This window comes from Leiobunum rupestre, chromosome 7, assembly GCF_980474605.1.
Source record: "Leiobunum rupestre chromosome 7, qqLeiRupe1.1.hap1, whole genome shotgun sequence".
In the NCBI taxonomy this organism is placed as follows: domain Eukaryota; kingdom Metazoa; phylum Arthropoda; class Arachnida; order Opiliones; family Sclerosomatidae; genus Leiobunum; species Leiobunum rupestre.
In genome coordinates, this window is record NC_143390.1 from 56,795,978 (window position 1) to 56,823,385 (window position 27,408).

General features: G+C 36.7%; 1 protein-coding gene across 1 annotated transcript; it reads right to left on the reverse strand.

Annotated features, from left to right (window-relative positions):
* LOC149937548 (uncharacterized) lies at positions 1 to 11,710 on the reverse strand. Its single transcript, XM_090153278.1, has 4 exons — positions 11,032 to 11,710; positions 10,845 to 10,972; positions 1,318 to 1,502; positions 1 to 135 (listed from the first exon to the last, which is right to left on the reverse strand). Exons 1-4 carry the CDS (start codon positions 11,092 to 11,094, stop codon positions 83 to 85), a joined length of 429 nt encoding a protein of 142 aa, XP_090009404.1. The 5' UTR covers positions 11,095 to 11,710; the 3' UTR covers positions 1 to 82.
* Between the last annotated feature and the right edge of the window lie 15,698 nt (positions 11,711 to 27,408).

The following is a 27,408-nucleotide window of genomic DNA, read 5'->3' on the forward strand; positions in this document are numbered from 1 at the left end:
GTCCAGTCTCCGGAAATAATTTAACCAACTCTTCTACTGCCTTTGCTTGCCGAATAGGGCAGTGAACTCTATCAGAAATTCTTCAGGGATCATATTGAAATCTCATATTTTCGGCCTCTTGAATAACAACTTCATCTAAAACGTTATTAGGAATGGATTATTTAAATCATAAAAAGCATTAACAAATGTACAATTTTACCCTTTTCATTCACGCTTATACAGGGTTCGTACAACATTTTTTGAATTAATTTCCCTGACTTTTTTGGATTTTTCCTGACCATTTTCACAGAATCCAAAGAGCAACACGGAGACTTTGTAGTTTATTTCATTTTCATATATTTATTCAAGAACGCTTGAAAAGCCTCAGTTATTTAAAACCGATGCCGCCTCGGGTAAGACGCCAGTGAGGGCAGTAGTGTAGACAAGGGGGGGATTTCCAGATCTGTTCCCCCTTGGGCCTACCTTTGACTGAACTAAGTTCTCACCCCCTTCTCGATACCCTCTTAACATACACATAAATAGACCCCTCCTTGAAAAATTTCTGGCTATGCCACTGAGTAAGGGATCCATCAGGTTTTTTAAGCTCGGAAATAGGCGCATGCGCCAAACGAAACCCTTTAATCTAACCCCAAAATGATTTAGGGTTGTCTCGGATCTGAGCAGTTAGGTCAGCCTCACAGCGCCGTCTGACATTATAGTATATAGACTACAGAAAAAAAGGATATTGCTAAAAGCCCACGGAATTACTTAATTCGTAAGCAAAGAGTAGGATGTATATTGAAGCTTCGGGGAATCAGCGAAATTCAGAAATTAATTTCCCTGACTATAAAGGCTTAGTTTTAAATTCCCTGACTTTTCCAGGTCGTGTAAGAAAACTGTTATATTACTTAAGTTTTAATTGCCTTAATTGAAGAGGGTACAACAATATAACTGTCATTTAGTGTTCATACGGGGACCCCAACCCCGACTATCGCAAACCAAGTCGGGGTTATGTTTTTGTAATGTAATTTTAAATATTCGCACTGACGCACCCCGCTAAAATCCTAAAAATATAAAATAGTCGCTTTTTTAAGTTTAGTTTCATAATTGCCGTTGTTTCGGTCTCTCAGTCTCAGCTAAGGATTGTGCAGTTACAACGTTTGTAAATCACTTTTGAAATTAGGGTATTTTTCAATTTTTCTATTCATAATATATACAAAGAATTTTCCATCACCACCCCGACTTGTTTTTCGCGGGGTTAGAGCAAACCCAACCCCGACCCAGACTTTATTTTGACCCCGCTTACAAACACTATTGTCATTATCATTAATCACTTACCTTCAATCTTAGGTCTCTTGAACATATTCGGTAACAAGACACTGGGTTGAATATCTTGTGCTCGAGGCCTATTCCAAAGGCATGGTTTGGAGGTACAAGCATCTTCTCCAGTAATATTACGTTCTCGACCAAAAGCTTCTATGCATAGAAGTAGTGCTCCTATATGGCTGCACGATCCTGATAATCTTCAACAAAAAACATGTTGTCAGAATTTATAGCCCGCTGTACCGGTAAAATCAAGAAACCACACCAGCGGAGGCCTATCATCAGAATGCCCTACGCCAGCTTCCACAAGCCCGGACAGGTGACAAAACCAGCATGGGTAGCAGAACCCCACTACTGATGGTCGCACCCTCGACGCAAGCCGCTCAACCCAGCAGAAGGTGCAACAATGGGACGACCAGCCCGCCACTTCGCACACAGCAGTGGGATAGAGAACGGATGCTCTAGCAACTCCGGCCGACACCCCACCTACAAAGGCAGGGAGCCAAGCCCTTTGGAGAGAGCGCCTAAAGGGGAACGGCAGGCACGCAGCAGCCCGCATAACCCGGCACAGCTGGCACCGAAGTTCCCGGCGTGACCCAAAAGGCCGGGAGATGGGTCCGCCGCGCCCTCATACGGAGGCCCGCAGTCCCACAGCAGGCAACCCAATCCGCCGAGGCGGCCAGTTTGCCCGGCCCCTCTCCATTAGCCTGGGCCGAAGCCCAGTATCCAGCCCACACCTGACCGAAGTCGGAGGTTGGAGATAGGACCCTTTGGACGGAGCTAACATCTCCCAGTGCGCCACCGCCCTTACGGGTTACAAGAGCCGGACCCCGACTCCCCGGTACAGCCACCAGTTATTGCACACCCCGACTCCTTGAGGGCCCCAACCAAAAACATTCGTTATATATATTTATATACCCCCGTACCGTAAATTAATACATACCGGGGGTGTAGAATAGAAGGAATGATTTGCCGAAGAAATTTTGAGAGTAAGGATAAAGCGAAAACAAAGCCAATGGAAAGGACCAGCAGCGACAGCGAGGAAGGAGCACCCGGCCGAACCAAACCCCAATCCAACCCCACGAAAGGACAGGAGAGGCGAAGCGCAAGCGGGACACCGCCGGAAGCCGCCGTTGAAGTTTATTAACAAAGAAGTTGGAGAAATACATAGTTGAACATTGTTGTTTTTTTTTTTTTACAGAATATTAGATAGTTCTCGAAGAATATATATTATGTATGAAAGAAATTAATGAAGCATCGAAGTATTCTTGAAGGTATTGAAGTAGTCGTGAGAGTCTTGAAGCGGGTCTGTGGTCATGAGGGTCTCGAAGAGTATATATTAGTATTATTTGATTGTGAAGATCTCGAAGAGTAGGATTTTGTTAGTATGATTGTGAAGGTTCCAAAAATATATTATAGTGCTGATAAGAAGGTATCGAAGGTTAGGTGAGTAATGAGGCTTGAAGGACTTGTTATTGGTGAAGGTTGCGATGATTGGTTTTTTTTTAGAAGAAGGTCTAGAAGGGGTTTTTTTTTCGGTATTGAAGATAAGGCTACTGATAAGTAGGATGTGATGTGAACATTAAAAGCCGAAGCTTAGGCTTGGATTGAAGGTCTCGGGGATGTTGAGTGATGAACCAGAGGTTTATTTATTTTACAGAATGTTCATAGAAATGAGGTGAAGATTTTGGAGGATTACTGAAGGTCTAGAAGGGTTGGAAGACCACGAAGAGTATATATTTGTGTTAATGAAGGTCTCGTTAATTGTTAGTCTTGAAGAAAATATTTTTTTGTTATTGAAGGTCTTGACCATATTTGAGTGTTAGTTGATGATTCTGAGTTTCTTTGAAGAGAGGAGGATGAGATGAGGCCGAATGGAAAGAGTGACTTGAAGCGAAAATCTCGGAGGTGGTATGTGTGTTTTTTTTTTATTTATTATTTTTAAGATAAGGCTATTGATGAGATGAGGAAGAGATGAGAGCAATGGCGAATTGAACCGAAGATCTCGTAGGTGGTAAGTGAGGTTTTTTTTTTATTTTTGATGATTAGAGATAAGTTGAGGGGGAGATGAGAACAAATGGTGACCTGAAGTGAAGAGCTCGGATATCGGATGGTAAGTGATTTTGTTGTTGTTTTTTTTTTTTTTAGATTAGAGATGCGATGAGGAAGAGATGAGAACAAATGGTGACTTGAAGCGAAGATCTCGTAGGTGGTAAGTGAGTTTTTTTTATGGTTAGGTTATAGATGAGATGTGGAGGTGATGAAGAAGAGATGAGAACAAATGGTGACTTGAAGTGAAGTGATCGGAGGTGGGTAGTAAAATAGTGAATTGTAGTGAAGAGCTCGAGGTGGTAAGTGATTTTTTTTGTGATGAATAGAGATAAGTTGAGGAGGAGACGAGGAAGAGATGAGAACCAATTATGACCTGAAGTGTAGAGCCCGGATACCGGATGGTGATTTTTTTTTAAAAGATGTGATAAGGAAGAGATGAGAGCAAATGGTGATTTGATTTTTTTTTAGAGTAGAGATGCGATGAGGAAGAGATGAGAACAAATAGTGACTTGAAGCGAAGATCTCGTAGGTGGTAAGTGAGTTTTTTTTATGGTTAGGTTACTGATGAGATGTGGAGGTGATGAAGAAGGGATGAGAACAAATGGTGACTTGAAGTGGAGTGATCGAAGGTGGTTAGTAAAATAGTGAATTGTAGTGAAGAGCTCGAGGTGGTAAGTGATTTTTTTTGTGATGAATAGAGATAAGTTGAGGAGGAGACGAGGAAGAGATGAGAACCAATTATGACCTGAAGTGTAGAGCTCGGATACCGGATGGTGATTTTTTTTTTTCAGAATAGAGATGCGATGAGGAAGAGATGAGAACAAATGGTGACTTGAAGCGAGGATCTCGTAGTTAGTAAGTGAGTTTTTTTTTATGATTAGAGATGAGATGAGGAAGAGATGAGAGCAAATGTAACTTGATTTGATTTTTTTTTTTGAGATGCGATGAGGAAGAGATGAAAGCAAATGGTGACTTGAATTTTTTTTTCTTTAGAATAGAGATGCGATGAGGAAGAGATGAGAACAAATGGTGATTTGAAGCGAAGATCTCGTAGTTGGTAAGTGTGTTTTTTTGTGATTAGAGATGAGAGCAAATGGTGACTTGATTTTTTTTTTATATATAGAGATGCGATGAGGAAGAGATGAAAACAAATGGTGACTTGAAGCGAGGATCTCGTAGTTGGTAAGTGATTTTTTTTTTCATGAAGAGATGAGAGCAAATGGTGACTTGTTTTTTTTTTAATTTAATTTTTTATTTTTTTTTATTATTATTTTATATTATTATTTTTTTTTAATTAATTTTATTATTTATTTTTTTATTTTTTTTTTATTATTATTATTATTATTAAATTTAATAATATTTTTTTATAGCAGACACCCGATAATACTGGGTGTATAAAGTCGAAAGAAATAATTAACTTCTTGAAAATTTTGAAAAAAATACAATAAATAAGTTAATGTAAAATGAATAATAATATATATATATATATATATATATATATATATATTTTTTTACCCCTTAACAGCTCAAAATTTTCCATGATGAATTTCATCATATTGGTCAGTGAGGTTAAATTGGAATGATTTGTAAGTAGTGTTTCTTTAAAATTTACATATTTAGGGCGATCAATAAATCCCTCCGTTAACGGACACCACCAAAGGTAATGGTTAGCATCCGCTGAGGGAGCCCCACAGGCGCAAAAGGGTGAATCTAAATGTCCAAGATTGAATAAGTAATTTGGAAACTTCCCATGGCCAGATAAAATTTGGGATAAATGATAGTCAGTTCCTGGTGGATTTAGCGATATTTTTGGGAGAATGGAGTAGGTATTGCGACCGCTTGAACTAGTTTCCCACAAAGACTGCCATTCCAAAAGAGAAGCAGCGGTAAGTTCGGTCGTTAGGCATGTGCGTGTTTTTAAAAATGGGATTGCTAATACTGATGTAGATGTAGATGAAGATTTTGCAAGTTCATCCGCGCGTTCATTACCAGGTATGCCACAGTGCGCTCTTATCCAATAGATAGCTACGTTGGGCATTTCAAATAGAATTATTTTGATGGAAGTACCAGTGGGATTACAATTAGCCGGATTGCGTAGAGCAGAGATAGAAGAAAGACTATCAGTAAAGATAGAGACCTGATCATCAATCCGCTCCTCCCTCAACCAATACAATGAATGTAAAATAGCCAGCATCTCGGCATTAAAAATGTAAGCGGTGGTCGGAAGAGAAAATTGGCGATTGAAAAATTCAATGGTTGTTGACCGGGATGAATAGAATTTGACGCACTATCTCTCAAGTAGCCATGACCAGGAATAGAAACCGAGCAATGGACACTGTCCTTACCTAGAGTGTAGCTTCGGAAGACAGATGACTCTTTGCTAATAGTCAGATGAACTGGTTGTATACCAGTCAAGACTAGCAAACTTTGGGTTGATGCTGTGCGGTAGGAACGGGAGATGCGCAATAAGGAGATTCTCTGAATGGAGTAGAGTTTTCGTAAGAAGAGAGTTTTTAGATTCCTTCCACCAAACGCCGCAAGCATATGTGATTAGGCGCTCTATACCGCGTTTGTAAATATGTTTAAGGGCCAGTCCCTTGATACCCCAGAGCTTGCGAGCGACCGCAGCAAGGCTCTGGGTTAAAGTCGCCACCTTATCTCTGACAGACTCCAAATGCGGCAGCCAAGTCAATCGAGAATCCAGACACACACCCAAGTACTCCATGACCTGAACATTACAAACGGTAGTGTTATTAATTTTGAAAATAGGGGGACGCGAATTAATTTTGTTAGATTTGCCAAAAGTCAAAGCCTTGGATTTAGAAAGATAGAGTTCTAATTTATTATTTACTAGCCAATGTGAAATCAGAAATAATACCGAGCAGCCTTTAACTTCCCGAGTACGACGTGAAGCGGCAGAGACGGAACTCAAGGTGTCATCCGCAAATGACTGAATGGTACTAGCAATTGGGAGTTCGATAGAAAACAGGGAATCACAAACGACATTCCATAAAATAGGTCCTAGACAAGAGCCCTGAGGGACACCGCGTGAAACAGATCGACGTACCGTAAAATTTGGAGATTGAAAAGTGACTACACGGTCGATTAAAAAGGATTCAATAATATAGTATAAGTTTCTAGGACATTTCTTATTACGTAAAGAATTTAGAATGCTGGGTATCCAGACCCTATCAAAAGCGCCTTGAATATCTAGAGAAATTAGAGTGGTATACTGATTATTTGATCGATTTTCTAAGACAGTATTTACAATAGAGGATAAAGCATGAGAGGTAGATTTGCCCGGACGAAATCCGAATTGTCTATCATCCAGCAAGGAATTTGATTCTAAAAAGTGGGAAAGACGCTGAGTCAAAAGTTTGTCTAAAATTTTACCAAATGAGGGTGGGATACAAATAATACGGTAAGAGTTCGAATTTTGAGGGTCACGACCCGGTTTATTTAAAATTTTAATACGAGACGATTTCCATGATTTAGGAAAGTAGGCAAAAGTTAAGCAAGCGTTATATAAGTGAGTAAGTATATGGATGTTAGATAAAAAAGTGTGGTAAATAATTTCAGTGGGAATACCGTCAAGACCCGGTGCACGGCCAATCGGAAGATATCGCAAAACATTCATGATTTCGTTATCTGTAAATAATATGTCATTAGGTTCCGATAAAGGGTTAAGCAAGGTGTCACGTACTGCACGATGGAAGGCATTGTCGGTCGCGGGGTCATCCGTTAAATAGGTGTAGTCTAAAATGGCGTTAATAGTTTCAGGAAGAGAAGTAGTGAGGCTGCCATCAGAGCGAAACACAGTGGATAATTTTGTAGGTGTGGGAGCTTTATTAGCGCATAAACGATACGGAAGAGAGAATGGATCCTTAGCAGATACCTTACCACAAAATTCCTCCCAAGAGCGCGCCTTAGCTATTCTAATGGAAATTTTAAATTTAGATAGTTCTTTCTTATATAATAAGTGTAAATATTCTCGACGGTCGATGTCAAAACATCTCTGAAATAGGCGGCGACTGGCACGAACTTTCTTTCTTTGAATATGCAAATCTAACGACCACCACGGAACCGCTCGAAAATTGCCCGGTCGTTTCCGTTTGAGATGGGTTTTACATAACTGAGTAACGTGAGTGGTTAAAGTGTTAATAAAGCTATCAATATCGTTAGAATTATGAAGCGAAGGAATGTCAAGGTCATCAAGAACATCCTTGGCACTTGTCTCAAATGGGATCCAGTCAACTCCGCGAGTACTATAGACCTTCTCAGGGGTAACGGTTCCACCAGGATAACGTAGACTCCACTGAATAATACGGTGGTCGGAGCAGGATTCAATATCTGGTATTGTCCAATCCACAAGTAAAGTATACAAGGTAATTGAACAAAATGTCAAGTCTATCCAGCTCCGACCTCGCGAGGAACAAAAAGTTGGACCGGCCATGGGATCATTAAGGAGAAAAAGGTCACAAGAGTTAATAAAATCGAAGGTAGCACTACCTCTAGGTTCTGAGTAGGGGGATCCCCAAATTTGATGTTTAGCGTTAAAATCGCCACCAATGATAAAATTTGGAAAATTTCCGGTAATAACGGCGTTTAGATCATCGAGAAAAACTGAAAAATTGCAGTTAGGAGATGCATAAATGGAGCAAGCTCGATAAGAAGTACCCAAATGGCAGAATTCGATGCATACTACGTCAGGTGACGAATGAATCAGAAGAATGTCAATTTCGCTAAATACAACAACTGCACAACGCGCGTTAGTAAGGGAGGAAAATATTCGACAGTTAGAAGGGAATCCCAATAATTGGTTATTAATTGAAACATATGGTTCTTGTATTAATGCCAAGTCTATTTGATTTTCGAGAATGATTTGTCGAAGGTTTGCCGTAGCAATGCGGGAGCGACCCAAATTTAGCTGAAGAAATTTAATATCAGATTTGCCGAAAGAATGAGTTTTGGAGTTAGTCATAGCAGATATGTGATCGACGCGTTTGTTGTTCTTTCAAATAAGAGGGACAATTAAAATTTAAGCTAGAATGATTAATAGGAATTTGGTTTTTATCAGGGTTAGAGGAATTAGTGAGAGAGCAATTACGACAAGAAGGATTAGTGGGATTAGGACAATTTTTATGGGAGTGTTCACCCGAGCAGATAGTGCAGTATTGGATTGATGAAGAACATTGAGATTGTCGATGTCCAACTAGGCCGCAATGAAAGCATTGTGGGACGTTGATAAATTCTCGAATTGGGCAACTTAACCACCCAAGATTGATTTTTCCCTTCTTATGCAGAAGATAGTCAAAAGCCGATGAAGAACATTCCACTACCCAGTTGTTAGAGTCATTTTTACCATGTAATGGAAAACAGGCAGATAAGGTCATGGAGGAGTCAGGCAGAGGATTCTGGCCAAGAATGGTATCTATCAATGTCTCTTTCGAGACAGTTTTGTCGACACCTGAAATAAGGATTCTTGGCAAAAATCTCTTAGGACTAACGATTGTGATGTTGTCTTTAAGGTCAGGAGACTCTTCAAGGTGGGTTTTGAGGACACCCACATCAGTTTGGTTAGCGCATCGAATAACTAGGCCTTTGCCATTACGACAAGGGCGTATATGTTCAATTCCGATATGCAACTGACGCGGATTGACCTTTTCTTTGATTGAAGTAGTGAATGCAGTCTGAGAAAGATCAGAGTCGGTGGAGTAAAGAATGAGGATGTTTTTATCATAACGACGAGGAGATAGGCGTTGGGCCGGTTTAGATTGAACGGTAGGAGGAGTGTTATTAGTAGTAGCAGGTAATGTGTTAGTAGTAAGTATAGCGGGTGGGGTATGCAATGGTGATGTTACAGGTTTATCTGGAACGTGAGCGGGGCTATAAAAAACTTGAGAGCGGACAGAGCGTGATTTCTCAAGACGAGCAATCGTACGGTTGCGTTCCTCCAAGACCCCCTCCAAATGGCTAATCGAGAGTTGTTGGTCAGAGACTATACTAGCCAGATGTTCGACCAAGTCAGATATTTTATCCCTGGTGGCCCGTTTAACGCCCTTCGACTCACCAGCCAGAAGGTCCTGGAGTTCTCGAATGGTAGCGCGAGTGACCGCGTTGACGTCCGATGGAAGACGCTCCGTGTCATGAAACTCCTCACTCTGGTTATCCACAGCAGATCCCGCGTCATCCCCGAGTGCAGAAAATGAATTGGTAAGTTGAATTTGATCAGCTATTGAAAGCTGGATATGGGCTAAGCGCTCTTTAACAGCGGTTTGAGACATAGTCGAAATTTAAATATTAAAAGAAAGTTAATGACGTCGTAGGAAAAAAAGTATATAAAATAAAGGTATGTGAACAGGGCAAAAGGGTAGAGTGTCTTCACCCTTTCAGGTTGAAGACACCAAAAATGTAATCAGAATTCAGCTATCTCTAACGGTTGTTGAGATATGAAGAAATGAATAAATCAAAATTTTGATGCGCGTGGAAGTAAAAGCCAAAAATTAAAAATTTTCCGAAAATGTTCCAAATGGAACCAATTTGAAGAGGGGGGCAAACACTAAACTAATAGTTTAGTCGGTGAAAATTTTGTCAAAATTTCGATAGGAGGAACCGTTTAGGCCCTAAGACGTCACAAAGTATTCGGAAACCGCCCCTCCAAAAAGTATGTGACAAGAGCTAAAAATGTAAAGTCTGCGATAAATATTCTAGTTAGGCTAGATTAAGGGCACCAGAATAATAGAATTTGAAGAATTAAGCCAATGAACCTCTAACGGCAAACGCGAAACGCCTGCAGGCAAAAATTTGGGCGTGACCTTTGTGCCACCAGCAAAAACCCAAAAATTTTAATAACCTCCCCCAGCCCTCATCAATACCTCTAAGAATGTCTAAATAGGGTATAGTCTAGCCCAGACTAGCTACAGTCAAATTATATGGCAGATAGCCTATGCCTGGGGGAAGCTGGTAGGTAAGGTATACGACTTGTTGTTAAGAACGATGTTATGTCCGAACGAGGTGAAGAAGGCCGTTGAAATTTGAACGATGGAGACGTGGCTCGCTGGGATTGGCTGGTGGTAAAAACCTCAGTCTGTACTAGTCCACTGAAGGAAAGTTGACAGCTGATCCGATGCACGATGGTTTTCTTCTTTTGCTTGACAACGGCTGCTTATTTACCGAATTTGTTTTGACAATTTCAAAAGCCGAAATTACTTTCCAATGTTAAATTTCCATAGAAAATCCAGAGAAGGGCACACGGAAACCCTCGTAGAGGGGGTCCTCTTGAAGATAGCGTCAAAATTCTTTCTTGGCTGGATTCAGTGAAATGTAACGCAACTTTGTACAAAAAATCCCGACTGAGAAAGGAGAATTACTAACAATTTAAGAAAACTTATTGAAGAGCTTAAAAAGACACGTCTTTACACTTTGACACTTAAAAATCAAATTAGAAAGTGAAAATCTTCATTAGTTTAGTAGTATAATTAAAAACTTACCCACGAGCGCATTCACAACCACCGCCACACACCTTTCCATCATTTTTTAAACAGACTATTACATTATAATCTGGACGCTTTTGAGAAGCAAAACATTTGGACTTCACGTAGTACAAAGTGTCTGTAATCTATAAAGAAAATACACCTTTAGATCTGCAACACTACTTAAAAATATAGTTAAACTTACTGCAGCAACAAGTAGTTTAGAATGAATATCACCTGCTTGCTTGTGCGCGATAGCACGTTCCATACCACGATAATCATTCCTTTTCCCATCATCGTTAATTTCATCATGTACAAAATATTTAAATATATGTGAAAAGTTAACTTCGGGAATTATGGATAGATTAGACAACCAGGCAGTAGGTGGTACTTCATTAGGGTCAGGCAGAAAATTAGGCACTTTATAGAAAGGCAATGTGTTATTATTTTTCTTATTGATGTCAAACTCATGATGCAAAGATGTTGACGCACTAAAAGTTAGTTTTCTTTCTACTTAAACCTTGTTACTAGTTTTGCAAGTTAAAGGTACATTAGTACTAAAATTTTCTAAACAGTTGCTTTTGACAGGAGATACGGGAAGTCGCACAGGGCCTTGGTCGCCATTTGAAGTGTTTTCAATATTGTAGTTTTCAATTGCATTTATATATTGTAGTTTTTCCAGTTAGATTTAAACACTATACCTCTATCTTTGCAAATAATTTTCAATTCTTTAATCGTTAAAAACGGTTTTAATTGCCAAACCATAGTGACCTATACAGTTACACTGCGACTTCCCCTACCTAAACCATGTGTATAGAGCAGACGACTAAAAAATTTACGCCCCAATGGTGCTTATGCGCATGCGTGCATAAATTAGAGAAAAGGCTCATGTCAGTGATGGATTTCAGAATATGTGGAATATGCCTCATTGCTTAGGGACATTAGATGGCAAACCCGTGGTGATTGACTGCTTGCGTAGAAGTGGATCAAAGTATATCAATTACAAAGGAACGTTCAGTATTATATTAATGGCCCTGTGTGATTTGTATTATAGATTCACTATGGTTGATATTGGTAGTTTTGGTAGTCAGCGTGATGGAGGGATATTTTCTGAAACTAAATTTGGTGAATACTTACAAAGTGAAGGCAATCGACTTAAGCCACCAGAACCTTCACTTTTGCCCAATAGTGAACTCAAATTCCCTTATTTTTTATTGGAGATGAAGCTTTCCCTTTTCTTACAAATATGATGTGTCCCTACCTTGGAAAAAATCTAAATTTACCTAAAAAATTTACAACTACCGATTGTCACGCGCTAGACGGCTAATGAAAATACTTTCGGTATAACGGCAGCTAGGTGGCTAATATTCCGTAGACCCATTAATGGAAAACACGAAAATATTGACGGAATCATATAGGCTTGCGTTGCTCTTCATAATTTATGATGACAGATGAATTAGGTCTACCAACACAACCCACATAATTTCACTGATACCGAAGATTCTAATGGAGAGTTACTACCTGGGGCATTTCGTGGGCTCCTTGCTGGGGAAAATGTGAAAAGATATTTTGAATTCAGAGGTGGAAATCGCCACGCTAGCACACCAGGGCACTTGAGAGACACTCTTGCCAATTATTTATGTAATGAGGGTGCGGTTGATTGGCAAGTAGCATATGTGAACAGGGGGAAGGAATAAATATTAATTCTTATCACAACTATTATTTTCTTAATTTGCTTCTTAAGGGTAATATTACCCTGGTAATATTTTCAATTAAATTGTTTAATATATGAAAAGTACTTTACTCCATTAGAAATAATTTTGAGGAAAATTCGTATCCTAATAATTAAACCAAAAATTAATAGTGTGTTTTGAGAAAGAATCACTTGTATAATAATATTTCAGAATACAATTTTCAAATTAATATATGTTTTATTAACTCTACTCGTGTGGCTTCATTCTTTGGCTAATTTGGAACTATATTGTTTCAAATTCAAATCTGACTTCATCCTGTTCGCTCGCAGCGAGTTTTAAAAACTTTTGATGCAAACTTTTAAAATAATAGTAGATATCATCTTCTATTTCCGCTGGCGCAGTCTCTAATATATTAATGGCATTTTTTGGGCAGCTTCGTTTTTCTTTTCTTTTTGGTTCCAGAGTTTTTCACCATGGAGTCTGTACCTTCTGTTTTAGAGTCTGGATTTGATGATGGTGGTGGTTGCGCTAATGATGAAGGTGATGGAGCTGAGGTCATTGAATTCATTTGTTTAAACATTGAAATATAAAAACAAACACATAATAATATGATTTGCATTTTGGACGTGCTGAATTTTTATATTTCTTACCTATCAAAGTACTTCATTTCAAGAAGTTATTCTACTTCTCCAATAGATTGCAATAGTTTGTCCGCAATACATCCATTATTATCACAATTTGCAGGGTTCGCTTCAACATAACCATTCGTGTACATGTCTTCATCCATGTGGGCTACTGTTTTCTCTAGGTAACCTTCCAAAATGTTATACAAAATCCATTTTGGTTTTGGAATGTCTTTGGTCCCTGCTCCACTTTTCTTAGCTTTTAAATAACTTCTCCTCTCTCGAATAAATCTGTCACGTAATCCTACCCACTTATGGTAGGCATCATCTCCTGTTAAAAGATTATTATGGAAAATAATACACAGGTTATATGATAATCAAGCCTAGAAAATCTTGACTAGAAGCACAATAAACATAGAAAACTAAGCACAGGCCTAGGCTTAGCACTTACCAGAAACTCCAAGGTCCTCCGCTACTTTTCCCCAGTTGTTATTTTTTGCCGTTTTTTTATAGTCGACATGACTGATATCAAATTGAACTGGCCTTTTCCTCACTACTTATATCCATTTTTCATTTTCTACTGCTTTCCACTTTGATCCGCTCGCCATTTTTCTTCGAAACACACTTGAAGAGACTGGATTGCAGCGCCCTCATTGGCTACGTGAATATTTCGGTAACGTTACGGGCGGAAAAAATAGAACTGGATTGTCGTTCACCGTAAACGAGATTTCGGTGACGGCCGCCGTAACTATTTTCGTCACGAGAGGTTTTCGTCCGCTTTTTCGTGGTTTTAGGTATAAAGAAAATCAAGCCTTAATTGATAAGGGAATGCAATATCGCTAGAGTCAATTCACTTTCAAATTTTTGGTATTGTTCCTTTCTGCGTCGATGTGAATATGTTGGATGTAGTTTTGCCAGAATGCACCATAAGAAACACTTCTGGTCTTTAGTTTTTATATTTCGGAGATCTTTTCCTTTACATATCCGAGGGTAGCTCTATATAGGTACCACCTACGAGTGGAAGATACGTTATTATATCTACTTGGAAAAACAAAATCCGGTCAATGGTCCATCCACTACTCATGTCTTGGAATCTCCATTGCTTCCGTAACTTGCTTTATGCAAGAGTCTATTTGACCTGGTATTACTTCCGTCATGAGGGAAGTTTGAGTCTTGCTACGGAAATACGGTAACGCTTCGACTTCCCCACCGTCGTTCAGTTTAAGGACGTACGATGGAGATGATGAAGAGCTTCCGGTTATAGGAAATGCCGATGATAATGTGGCAGGGATCAATCAGTGTTGGTGGTAAATACCGACATGGCGAATAATACTGTTACTGGCTAATATGACCAAAAGAGGCAAATAATAAATTTTAATAAAAAAATACTTAAAATACTAAAGAAAAAGAATTAATATTTTGGTGCTATTTTAGACAAATATATTGGATTGTTTGCCAGGTTTTGGGCTAGAAACTCAATTATAGCCCAATCTAGTTATTTCTTTTGGCTATTTTTCAACGATTTTTCTTGAGTTTTAATTCCTCTGCTATATATATTTATGGTGTTTTTAATGGTTCTTTTGTGGAAAACTGAAACATCATCTCATATGTAAGTAATGCTACAGTACTGTTGCTACAATACAATTAAATTAATTGTGATTTTAAATTTATTGATTTTAAGAAGGTAAAGCTTTAGTTACTTCTTTTAGTCAAGTTACTTTCCTGAGTTCTGACAGATATATCAACTATGGCTCACCATTGTCACCAATCAAGTCTAGATAAATTTATTTCAACATCTGTATCTGTATCACCTCGGCCTGTATCTTCAACCAGTAATATTTCATCGATCGTATCTGATGATGTTGACACGGTTATTGAACATATTGATAATGAGTTGGCAATTTTGGGGAATTTGATTGATGCTGATAATTCCGAATCAGATGGTACGAAGATAATTGAATTTGAAACGACAACTTCAAGTATCTCAAACAAGAGAGGAAACCCAAAGGATCCCATTTGGAGTTTTTTATAGATAAACAAACCGCTTCTTTCTGGCGCGTATTAAAAGCGTGACCTCGTTTTATCGCGGACCTCTATTCCGCTTCCTTATTGCACCCCGTCAATAAATCTCCTGCTGGCTTCGATTCCCTCTTCATGTTTTCCTCGGTCTATCTCGTGTTCTCGATGCTGACCCGTACTTTGTTCATGAATTATACTCCATGCCATACCTTATTGGGTGTTTCGTTAATCTCCCGTCCCGTAGTGATGAAACGCGCGTATAAAAGAGCCGATTCTTTCTGGCGCGGTTGAAATCCGAGACCTCGTTCTATCCCCTACCTCGTCACGAAACTCAGCTTCCTCCTCGTACGATATTACACCATGTCTCTAAGACTCTGGCCGTCTTCGATTCCCCCTTCACATTTTCATTGGTCTCTCTCATATTCTCGACGCCGGCAAATGTGGCCACATGGAGCCGTCGCTGTTTCGAGGGTGATTCCGACACCCCGTACTAACCCAACGGAAAAAAATTGCACCCCATGGTCCTTAACTCCCACTTTTACACTACTAGCGTCAAATGGAAAATAATTATTTTTAACTTTACTATTTCCCATATTCATTTAAATAATTTAACTTCCCGATGACTACCAGGGCACAATGACAGGTATTTTTGTTATAAATAGAAAGTCCCCTAATCTATATTTTCAAAATAAGGCACACCTTTTTCTTTAACCCGTCTTTAGTTCTTTCGCGCCATCTACTCTGCCAGAATTACAAGTTAAGGCAGAAATAAAATGGCTCTAATTCAGAAATAAAGCATGAACGTTCCTACAGAATTAAATTCGTAATCAGTTTCTATGGCAATAGAAGTAACAATAATGGTAGAAGACTCCCCCTCCTAAAAAATATAGATTAAGAGACTATTCAGCAAAATTCCCATTACTCTAGCCCCAACAAGTTTTTATCCGAAGGAGAAACTGGAGATCAACCCCTTTAACCAGTGGCCAGAGAACTTGCAAACTCTACGCCCTGCCACTAGCTGGGATTGAACATGGCTCCTCTTTTGGCGAAGCGAAAGTGCTAGCCATTCTGCCACCCCACCATGAACTAACAAAACATTTAAGCTTCAAAATTACCGGTCTGCATAAACACGTCTAGGCACCATTATTTTTAACAATTATTACCTTGTCAGTTTAGGATGAGTTTGAAGGGGAAAACAACTGGTTCAGGTTCACCACATAAATTTTCACGTTAATAAAATTCTGATTTCAACATAACTTTTTATAACCATTGTAAAATATATTTATAAAAAAATAAATTTAAATGGATAGAATCTCATATGGTGTAAACAATTTTATTATAAAATTGTTTATACCATGAGATTCTCACCATTTTAATTTGAAATTCTATAAAAATTCTTAATTGTCTATCAATGCTATATAGTTAGCAAATGCATAAATTTTTTTGAATTCCTTGCGACCAATTGATTGAAGGAATAAGAGTGCATTTGAAACTGAGGCGCTAAACTCAGTTTAATTTTATGGTTTTGGTAATTAATCACATGTTATGTTTTATAAACTTATTGGCAAATCTGACGCCTTCTTCTTCTTGAATATGGTGCAAGAACCTTATTTAATAATAAAAAAATTAAACTTTGAAATTGTATTTCAGAACGAATGCAATTTTAAGCCTTCACTGTTTGCATGTGGGTTACAAAAATTTGTTATTATTGTTCTATTTTATACGGTACTGGTAATGTTATTCTAAAAGAAATTCAACCAATATATTTTTATGGTAGATTTTTTAATGTAGTCTGAGACATTTCATCAATTATTGAAAAACAATTCTGTTAATACCGCATTTTAAAGTGTTAACTAAGTTACTACTAGGCTCGCGTATGACCTCAGACCTGCAAAACCTAGAAAAGTCGGGAAATTGGAAAAAGGGCCCAACAAGTAAGGGAAAGATAAAACCCTAATTGTCAGGGAAATTCATTTCCGAAAAGTGACTTAACATCGAATGAAACAATCATATGGATGGTATCAAAATCCTAATTTTCCTACCGAATCTGTAACGGATTTTGTATATTTCTTGACTTCCCTACTCTCCCTCAATAGTGCTCGTCCCTTTTTAAAGCCTCAAGGAAACTGTTTAAAGGTAAACCTGATTCCATAAATTTCATACGAACGCTAAATTTTTATTTGACACTTACATATGATCACTATATAGTTAAACATTTGAATCCACCCGTGCGTTTCTTAAAAGTTTAATGGTGTGGCAAATATCTATTATGCAAAATACTTTTTCACTTTAATCTGATCGATGAGGGAACGATGGACGAATGGTGGTGGGATCTAAATTTACATCAAGGTTTTTGGCCATCGCCATCGTAAAATTGGCACTCAAACCATCACACACCAATGCAATACATTTAACTCCAGTATCTTATCATCTAATATGACCTTCTTTAACTAAGCTTTCTAGAAGCCAGCTGCGAGTTCCATCACACAAACAATCACCAAGTGGAATTTTCCAATGACCATTTATTGCAACAGCCATTAGATCTAACACATCAGTGGCATACATTCCTTCGCTTTTTTCACCATCCGTTCCATAGTTGACAAAACCGAAGAAATTTTCCCCATCCCACTGTTCTTGATGTCGTATGGACATTCCATCTATCTGGATGGAACAAAATATAGCGTTTTGTTTTGGCTACAAAATTTTCAAGGATATTTGAAACTCTGTAACGGAAATCCAGGGTCTGCATTAATGGAAACAGACCAACGCCGGATCATGATGGGTGAGGAAGGCAAAAGTAGTTTATTAGAAAAGAGTAGGCCTTCGGTGAATAAAAATTTAAAGTAAACGCGATTTTCGATTTTCAGCTGTGTTTGCAATTTACTTTGTTCGCGATGACGTTAGTTGGCTACTTCTGAATATCAATTTCTAATTGCTTCCAGAGTTGCATCCCCTAAAAAGCTATTGTTTTCAAATGTTTCTAAAATTTCTTTTAGGGAAGTTTTTTTTGGAACACTTTAACTTTGAAACCATTTTTTTTTAGTGATCGAAAAAACAGTTTTTACCATAGAATTACCGTGTTCAAGTGTTAAAACCTGACAAATCTAGTTAAGTGTACCAATGTGATTATGAACTTAAAAAACTCTTACTCTTGTTACATGTAGCTGCTGTTCACTTATTGGATTTATGACTTGATTGTTAAATTAAAAAAAATTGTTGTTGTGGAATATCATGATATATCGGGGAAATACCGCAGTGGTGCTGAACTTAATTTGACTGTTAAAGGGTTACACAAACCCTGGATGGAAATACTCTTTTCCCACCACAGTCAATAAAAACTGCTTATTTAAAATTATCACACTCCAAGTGAATTTATACTCTTCGAGTTAATTTGGTAAAAAATTGATCCAAAAGTATTAGGTAGAAAATACAACTTTGTGTTTTATTTATAATTAGCGAACAACAAATAATTCAAATTATAACTTTAAGGGAAGGAGGGCCGACTTGGGAATTCATAGCCGCTGCTGTAAATTGTTCGGTATCTGGAGCTAGATACCGCTACGGACAGTATCGGCGACATGGTAGAGTTACGGTAAGGAAGTTTATTTCGGGAGTTTAAAATCAAGTTTAAATGTTGAAATTTGGTTTTCAGGATCTTCATAGAAGCGGTCGTCCAAAGAATACGACTCCAGCCGAAGATAGGCTGTTGGCCAAGGACGCCACCCGAATTCCGGCACTTTCAATTCGAAAATTGAGAGATCGTTGGGCTGAAGCAGGTGTAAGAGCCGCCACCTCAACTGTGTGGAACAGACTAAAAACCAGTGGCGCCGTCAGTAATTTTTCCCACGAAGGCACTACAATTTGGGGCCCCCTCTTGCCCACCAATTTTTAATATATTTACTTTCACCATAAGTAACATAATAAACATAAGTATGACTCTAACAATTTACCCAATGCATTTTTTTAATAATAGTCTGTTTCGCCATTGACAACGTAAATTATTATGTGGCTAAAGACTAATAATTATTAGTTGATAGTCACAAGTTTGAAAATTTTCAGCCATTTCTCTATTAATTCGGCTACAGAAAATTTAAAAATATGAAAAAATAGGGCCCCCTTTTTTAATAAATTTGGGACCCCTCTAGTTTTCCACGTAGGCACGTGCCTACTCGTGCCTATTGCTGGCGGCGCCACTGCTAAAAACATCTGGTCTTCGACGTCGTCGTTCATTGGTCAAGCCTTTGCTGACCCTGAGGCACAGACGACTTCGACGACAATTTTGCCGCCAGTTGTTAAGATGGCCGAGATATGTTTTGTTACGCTATATATTGTTTTCCGACGAAAAGGTATTTATTATGGCTAAGCGGTAAGTGTTATGATATATTTATCGGATGCTTACAGTCGTTCCAGAGCTCTCCAATTTCACCGACAGTCTGGGTAACGAGACGAAGGAGGCAGATAAATTATTCTCGAAACACCTACCGATTGAAAAGGAGTGGTCGTTTTACGGTCAATGTTGGTGTTGTATTGGCGACGACCAAGCCGGAACTCTTAGACCAATTTTCGGTCGACTGAATGGGCAGTCATACATCCAGATTCTCCGAGACTCGATGCTACCATCAGTAGCTGTTATATATGGCCTGGAGAACGCTGGCAGGTAATCAAAGCTAAAGCGCTTGCAATTACTGAAAAGCAACTTAACATTTCTCTCACTTTTATAGGGTCTATTTTATGCAAGACAACTGCCCGGCCCACACTTCACGTATCGTCCAAGATTTCCTTTGAGATGAAGGCTTTGAAGTTTTGGACTGGCCACCTTGCTCTCCAGACCTCAACCCTATTGAAAATCTTTGGTCGAAGATAACGTTCCTTATGGAGAAACGAATACCGGTCGACGTGGACGACTTAAGAAATATGGGGAACGACGCCTTTAACCGAGTCACTCCGCAATATATTCGGGCACTGACGAATTCCTTTCGTCGAAGATTAAGGGAGTGCCTAAGAAGAAGGGGCGATGCTATCCCTTACTAACGGTTTTTATTTTGGTTTTTGAATAAAAATTAATAACAATTGTCTCTCTTTAAATAATGTTTCTTAGTTTAATTATTTTTAAGATATATTGCAAATAAAAAGCCTGGTAAAATTATTGGCTCATATCCGCACTACGACGAGTTACAACACCGCTCTTGGTAAATACCTAATTAAATAAAGTGAAACCAATATTTTGTTATTGATCCCACATACTACTCTGTTTATAAATACCCTGCCTCTAACAGCATTAATTACACGACGGTGTAGATGACATGGTGCGACGGAATAATTGGTAGGTTAAGCAACATAATATAATAGCAAGGTTGATAATAGTGACTAAAAGGGAGCGGCTCGATCGAGCTAGCGGACTTTTAAGCGCAGTGTTCTTGTTAACACGAAGTTTTGACTTAACAACGTCAACCAATTTTATTCGTTTTGTGGCAACGCGTATCATTTGTCTTGAGACCGGGAATTCATCCCAATCCGAGACGGGACAAGGCACACTGATTTCGTTAAAAATCTTAGGAAATACGTTTTATACTAAAAGTCGTCTTTACGAAACTTGATTCTAAAGCTGAAACCGCGCACAGAAAAAAAAACAAAAATAATTAAAAACCCACTGGCTAGGTCACGTCACTGGTGGCAATAACTTCTTTGATGGCATTTTTGCTCGAATGTTAGCTACTTGGACTGAATTTACCCATTGCTGAAGTTTCATACCCGTAAGACAATCCCATCAACTCTTAGTTACTGAAATAAGGTGAAAGTTAAATAATGATGTTAGATTTTTTCGTATTGCCAAACTTTTCCAACAGCCATATCTCCTTAATTATTGGTCCTAGAGAGATAATAGTTGCACTTTTCAAATATAAATCGACCATGCTGAATTCAAAAATTCTGGTTTCAGGGTTGTTACTCGGTTATTTTAGTAAGTTACAAATTTGAATTTAAGTTTTTTCCCCTGGATGTTTGGCTTTTGCTTAGAAAAGGTTGTGTCGAATGATAGATATTTTTAAATTCCATGCAGTTGGTTTCATCGTTCTACCTTATCCCGTTTTCGATAAACATGGATTTTAGAGGGGAAAAGTCACCTGTCGAAGACTTTTCAAACAGAGTGTACGTGTGTTACTCCACCTACCAATGTAAAAGGCAGAAATTGAACTGTATAAGTATATTCAGATTGTAGTAGAGTTGCGTTATGATGATTAGTTTTATTCCAAAAGGAATTTTTTAAATGTCAGGTACCGGATTTAAGTGAATATCATTTATTGAGCAGTATAATCAGTGGGATGCTTCTCATATAAAAGATGTATATACTTTAAGTAGAACTAATTAAATATCTTCCCACCCTATATGAGTATAAAAATGTACTATATACAATTGTTTTTGGTAAATGTGTAGTACTGGTATTGATAGAAAATAAGTAGGAACGTCATCGTTTTGAAGTGTTTTCCGACAGTTTTAAAAAATAAATAATTGTGTATTAGGAATATTTTTACTTTCTGTAAAAAGTTAACTGCTCGCAGAATGACTTAAAAGAAAAAATTCAAATCCAGAGATTAAAAATAAATATTTTATTATATAAATTGCTGAAATATGTTATGATAATATACGATCCACGTTAAACAGAGCAAAATGCAACTCCATTAGAAACATTTAAATTTATCTGATTCATTTAATTCTTTATCGTATCTTAATAAATTTCTAACAAAAATCAACTGCGCATTACATAAGCCAAAGCCAATTGAATAAAAAGTAAAAATTTAAAGTACAAACAACTAGTGTTTTTTTTTAATATGCCAAATTGGCCTTTCCATAAAGTAAAATGACGTTATTGTTTTACTGTAGCTCTAACATAACTGTCTCTTACATTTAAATGTCTAGGAGCTAATGCTCAGGTCGTGATCGGAGTCATAAATGTTTTGGTTCATATGCATAACAAGACTGCATTAATGATACTCAATCTTGTGACTTAAGATAAACATTTTATATTTATATTTTTAATTCATTTTATTTTAAAGAAACAACTATAATATGTTCAATATCTTTAATTATATTCCTTTGATTTCTTTTAAGTATAGAAAACTTACATAAATCAATAATATTAAAAAAATTATATCATTTTATATCAAGCAAAAATTAATTTTATGCTTAATATGTAAATATTCAAACAATTACAGGCACTCATAACTCTTGAAAAACATGTGAAAGTATAGTTTTACCACGCATGAATAATAATTAAAAAAATCAGATTAATACTAGAGCCTTTGGTCATCTTCAAAAGTAATATACAATTGGAGTACTTGTCCTAAAACTGGTAAATCATTTAACATTCATATTTGCACACTATTCTAGAATAAAAGAATTATCCTTTTAGGAGCAAATATAATTGCTATTGAAATCTAATTTATTTTCAGATACCTGTTATTTCAAGAAAGTATTTTAATATTTTACAATATTACTTTGTTGGGTGTGATTCAGTTTATTGAAAATTAAAATTTTTTGTACTACATTTAATTTAGAATATTTCCAAAAGGGCTACATAAATTTATTACTAAATTTATATTTTTCTCAATGAGCAACAGACGTTTTGTTTAAAAGACTTAATTTTGAACTTGAGTTTTCAGGAAACTTCAGCTATTACTTATTTATTTTGTCACTTTGTCACAGCTTTGTAAAAATTTGCTTAATTCAACCTGTTTAATGGCACCAAATTTCTTAGTTGATTAAATTGTCAATGAATTGCAGTTTCAAGTTATAAATGTTTCTCCTTTTTTTCAAATTCCAAAATGTATCATTTAGTTATGAAGAACGTGCTATCTAAAATTTTAAATTTATTGGTAAAATAATCCTAGTTTTCGCCATCGGAATTAGTTTTTTGTAACTCTTTTCAGTTAATCTAGTTACGGGTTTTGTTTTTAAGCTTACCCTTAATAACAATAAATGTGAAATTTTCTATTGTTAAATACTAATTTCCTTATAGACACTGGCATTTTCGACAAGCTTCAATTTAGACTTGTTCTCGAGCCGAGAAGCATGTTATCATCTTAAGTAGAAATATATTTTACCTTAGGCAAATTTAGACACTAAGGGGCTCTGTGCTGAGAATTAATGCAAAAGCTTTGAAAATCAGTAGAGTTATAATTTTCCCTAACTGACGTACTTAGTGTCACTATGTTACTTATGATTTTAGGAATTTCGTTTTTCCACGCAACGGGAAGTAAAATAATAATGACCGTAAAATATTCCCTTTTAATGTAATATCCTTTTAGGTTTTTCCGTGGAAAAAAAAATCATAACACCGTTTTTACGCTTATATTTGCAATCGTTTAAAACCGCCAAAAGGTCTTATGTATCGCCATATCGGTGTTCTTTTGGCAGGAATTAAAGAACCACAACGATGTCTTAATGCGCCTTTAGCACAAACGCTATTTTTCTCCCTTCGAAAGTCGCCAAAACAGTAGGGAATGTCCCAGTACTCGCCCCGGGTAGAGTATATTACCTTTAATAAACCAAAGGGCACAAGAGTCGATCGTTAAAAGGAAAGGCCATTACAACCATTCGCAAATATGAACTGCTAGTGGGAAAACCCTTTATTAATCTCTAACGAGCTAGAGTACGGACTACAATCTAGGGTGCATTTAACAGCTCCAATTGCCGGTTTTCACGTCACGCTTCCAATGGATTGCGAGCCGAAAAATCCGATGCCCATCGTAGAAATAGCATTCTTTTTCGAGGACCTGCGCAAAGCAAATGGGGAAATTTCTGACGATGGAATATGTAAATGTAACATTAAAAAATGGCAATGAAGATAATGTATACACCATTCATATCGCTATAGGATTACCAAAGAATTTTTAAATGGTATGTGTAATTGATTATTAAAAATTTTGCAATGTGCTGATGTTTTATTTTAATCAAGAGTTGATTATTATTTAGATGAAGAATTTAGAGGTGCCTGTTTGGACAAAGCAAAAATTAAGAAAGATTATCAGCATAATGAGAATGCGGATTCAAATACAATTGATACCATTAAGTCTTTACCGACAAATTCTGCCATTGGTGATTAATCTTTTTAATTATAATCATATAAAAAATTAGTAATGTTCTGAGAGTTATTATTATTTAGATGAATAATTCAAGGTGCCTCTTCAGACAAAGCAAAAATGATGAAAGATGATCACCATAATGAGCAAACATTTTTTGAGAATACTAAGTCAAATACAATTGATACCAATAAGTCTACCCCGATAATCTCTCCCATTGGTAAGTAATCTTTCTTCTAAATTTTGATAGATTATTTTCGTTTAACATTTTGTTTTCAATATAGAGTTTAAGTGGAATACCAAAAATATTCTTCCTTTAATTGACTTGTACAAGTCTCATAAAGAAGAATTTTATGCTGCAAGGAAAAAGAAACATGTTTGGGGCTAAATAATGGTTATTTGGTAACTCAAAGTGATTGTAAAGTAAAATTTCGGAACCTCAAACAAAGGTACACCTTTGAAATTTTATTACACATGCCACATTAATTGTAATGGATTTTCGTTTCGCAGTTACAAAAATTGTAAAATAAAAGCATCAAAAACTGGTCGTGCATCAAAAACATGGAATTTTTTTATAAATTGGATGAAACATTTCGTGAGGACCATTCAATAGCTCCTCTTAATTTGATGTTTTCTTCGAACAAAAGTAACGGCTTTTTGTAGAACCACGTAAAGTAATATATATATCTAATATAAATATCAATTTAGAATCTTAGGTCTCTCATCTGGTGGTAGTGTTACGCCGCTTGTAAGTTAATCATCGCCTTATAGTTCTACATCGCTTGGAAGCTCATTATCACTTTAAGAAGATAATTTTCAACTTTCACCCACCAACTCTGCAGTTTACAAGCAAAATTACCTAAGATAAGTTAACATTAGCCCAACACCAAAGAGGAAAAAGTGCACTAAAGCCACAACAGCACCAGCTTGGTTCGCTAAATGAGCGAAATAAACTGTAAAACTAGAAATGAAAGCCCAAGCTTAAACTTATAAAATTACAGCCCAGAATGAAAAATTTCGAACTGAAGTTGTGAAAAGTTTGATTAAAAAATTGAAACTTGGGAAAAACTGTTATAATGTTTCATAAAATAACATAAGGAGTATGAAAAAATTCAATAAATAGTTTTAAACGTCGTAATTACTCTTAACTACGGTCAAATGTCCATTGTTTTTGTGTGAAATCATTATGAGTTTACCTATAGGGTAGGCAGAATCGCCTTAAATATGATGATCATCCGGAATATATTTCCTACCCTCAAAAACATCTTCTTTTTCTTTATATTCTGATAGATCTGGCGTTTTATCTCGTCAATTTAAGAAAATAAATGTTTGCTTAATGATGAACTGGTAGTGGGAAACTCTTAACGCGATATGATTAATAATAATAATAATAAGCTAGGCTAATACCTTAGGCATCGAGCGACTTTTGAAGCCTTTAATTCAGGTGGTCGGGTTACAATGCGTCTTGGCAGAGGGATAATATTATGATATTAATGATATTATTTTATCACCCGCCTTTTGATCAGGTAGTAGAAACCCTAACAAACGCTTTTGGCCGAATAGGTGGCGGACACACGGCGGAATTATATAGTTGCAATAGAAAATACGGAACTATGCAGTAAAATTAACGACTCTTACGCAATTATGTTAAAACGAGTGGCTGGTGTAAAAGATATTTATTTTTTCAAGTAACGTTTCACCGAATCGCTTACTGAGTTAATTTTCTAAATAGGATGGAAATGAAATTCTAACTGCAGAAATTTTTCGATAAATTATATAATTTCGACCCATACAGAGTTAAAATTAAGCTTAAAAATCACCTAGCAGAGTTATATACCATAAAGGCTCAATGTGTTTATTTTTTTGTTACGGCAGTTAGGGCCCTCGTCGTATTTGTGGCACCCACAGTTTGGTTAACAAAAATATACGGATATTAATCATTTATACCAAAATATTCGGTGGTTCTTGAGTCCTACTTTAGTTGAAAAAACACCGTATTGGAAATGATAAAGGACGGGATATTTTTTTGTCTGCTTAAGCATGGGCCAATTAATGATAAATCCAGGACATAACTTCTCTTCAAAACCGAGCCAGTGGCTGAAACACGTGACTACTATCGCCCCCTATTTAACAAATCTCGCAACTGAAGAGCTACGTCATATTAGGTGCAAACTTTTTAAGATCACGCGATGCATGCGATTTTAAAAATCCTAGTGGAAATACACCTGTTCAGAAAAGAGATACATAGAGTAAATTATTTGAAGCATGGGCCAAATGTTTTAAGTAAGTACAAATTTCTATTAATATTTTTATTATCAATAACTTTTAATCGAAATTAAGTACTGTAATAAGTCATTTTTCCAGAATGTTTCATCAAAACACTTTAGATACATTGGTAATACCAGCTCCACCAGTGATTGTTTTAACAGGTACAACATATTTAATTCAATATAAAATTACGCCATTATTATATTTTTGGTAAATTTTAACAGATTCTGATGGAAGTGACAATTTACAATTTGTCAACTATCTTCAAAGTCAAATGGTAATATATACAAACAACAAAAGATATTTGGTTGCTTTATTTATTTACTGTACTTTTGTTTTATAGTGAGAACACTGTCCCAGCATAAAAAAAGGATAATTTAATTACCCAAGAAAAAATTTCAAAAGAAGTATCGCCAGCTACTAATGAAGTATCACAACCTATGAAAGAAAGACGAAAACCAAAGGATAAAATAGTTGATAAAACAAATTACGATGTTATGTTTCTCAATATATTTAACTTTTCAATTAGAGCTTAGGAAATATCGCTCGAAAAAATGAATCAGGATCCTGGGAAGGGATTTTCTCATTTGGGGACTTGAATTGAAGTCCCAAAGAACTTTGACAGTTTTCTAAGAGGAATTATAGGAGCTTTTAACTAAAACTCCGGGAGACAAATTTGTTTCAAAATCTGAAGAATTAAAAAGCTCAAAAAAGTTAATGGAAAGGATATTGCTCACAATAGTAGATATAACCGTAAGTAAATTTCTGGAAACTTACCTCACTATCATTTCAAAACTTAGTGTTTTTCAAATGATTACAGGAACCAAAAGACACCGTATTTAAAAAGAAAAGAGCTATTCAGTTTTTTAGCGAAATTTTTATGAGGAGCTAGAGGTATGAT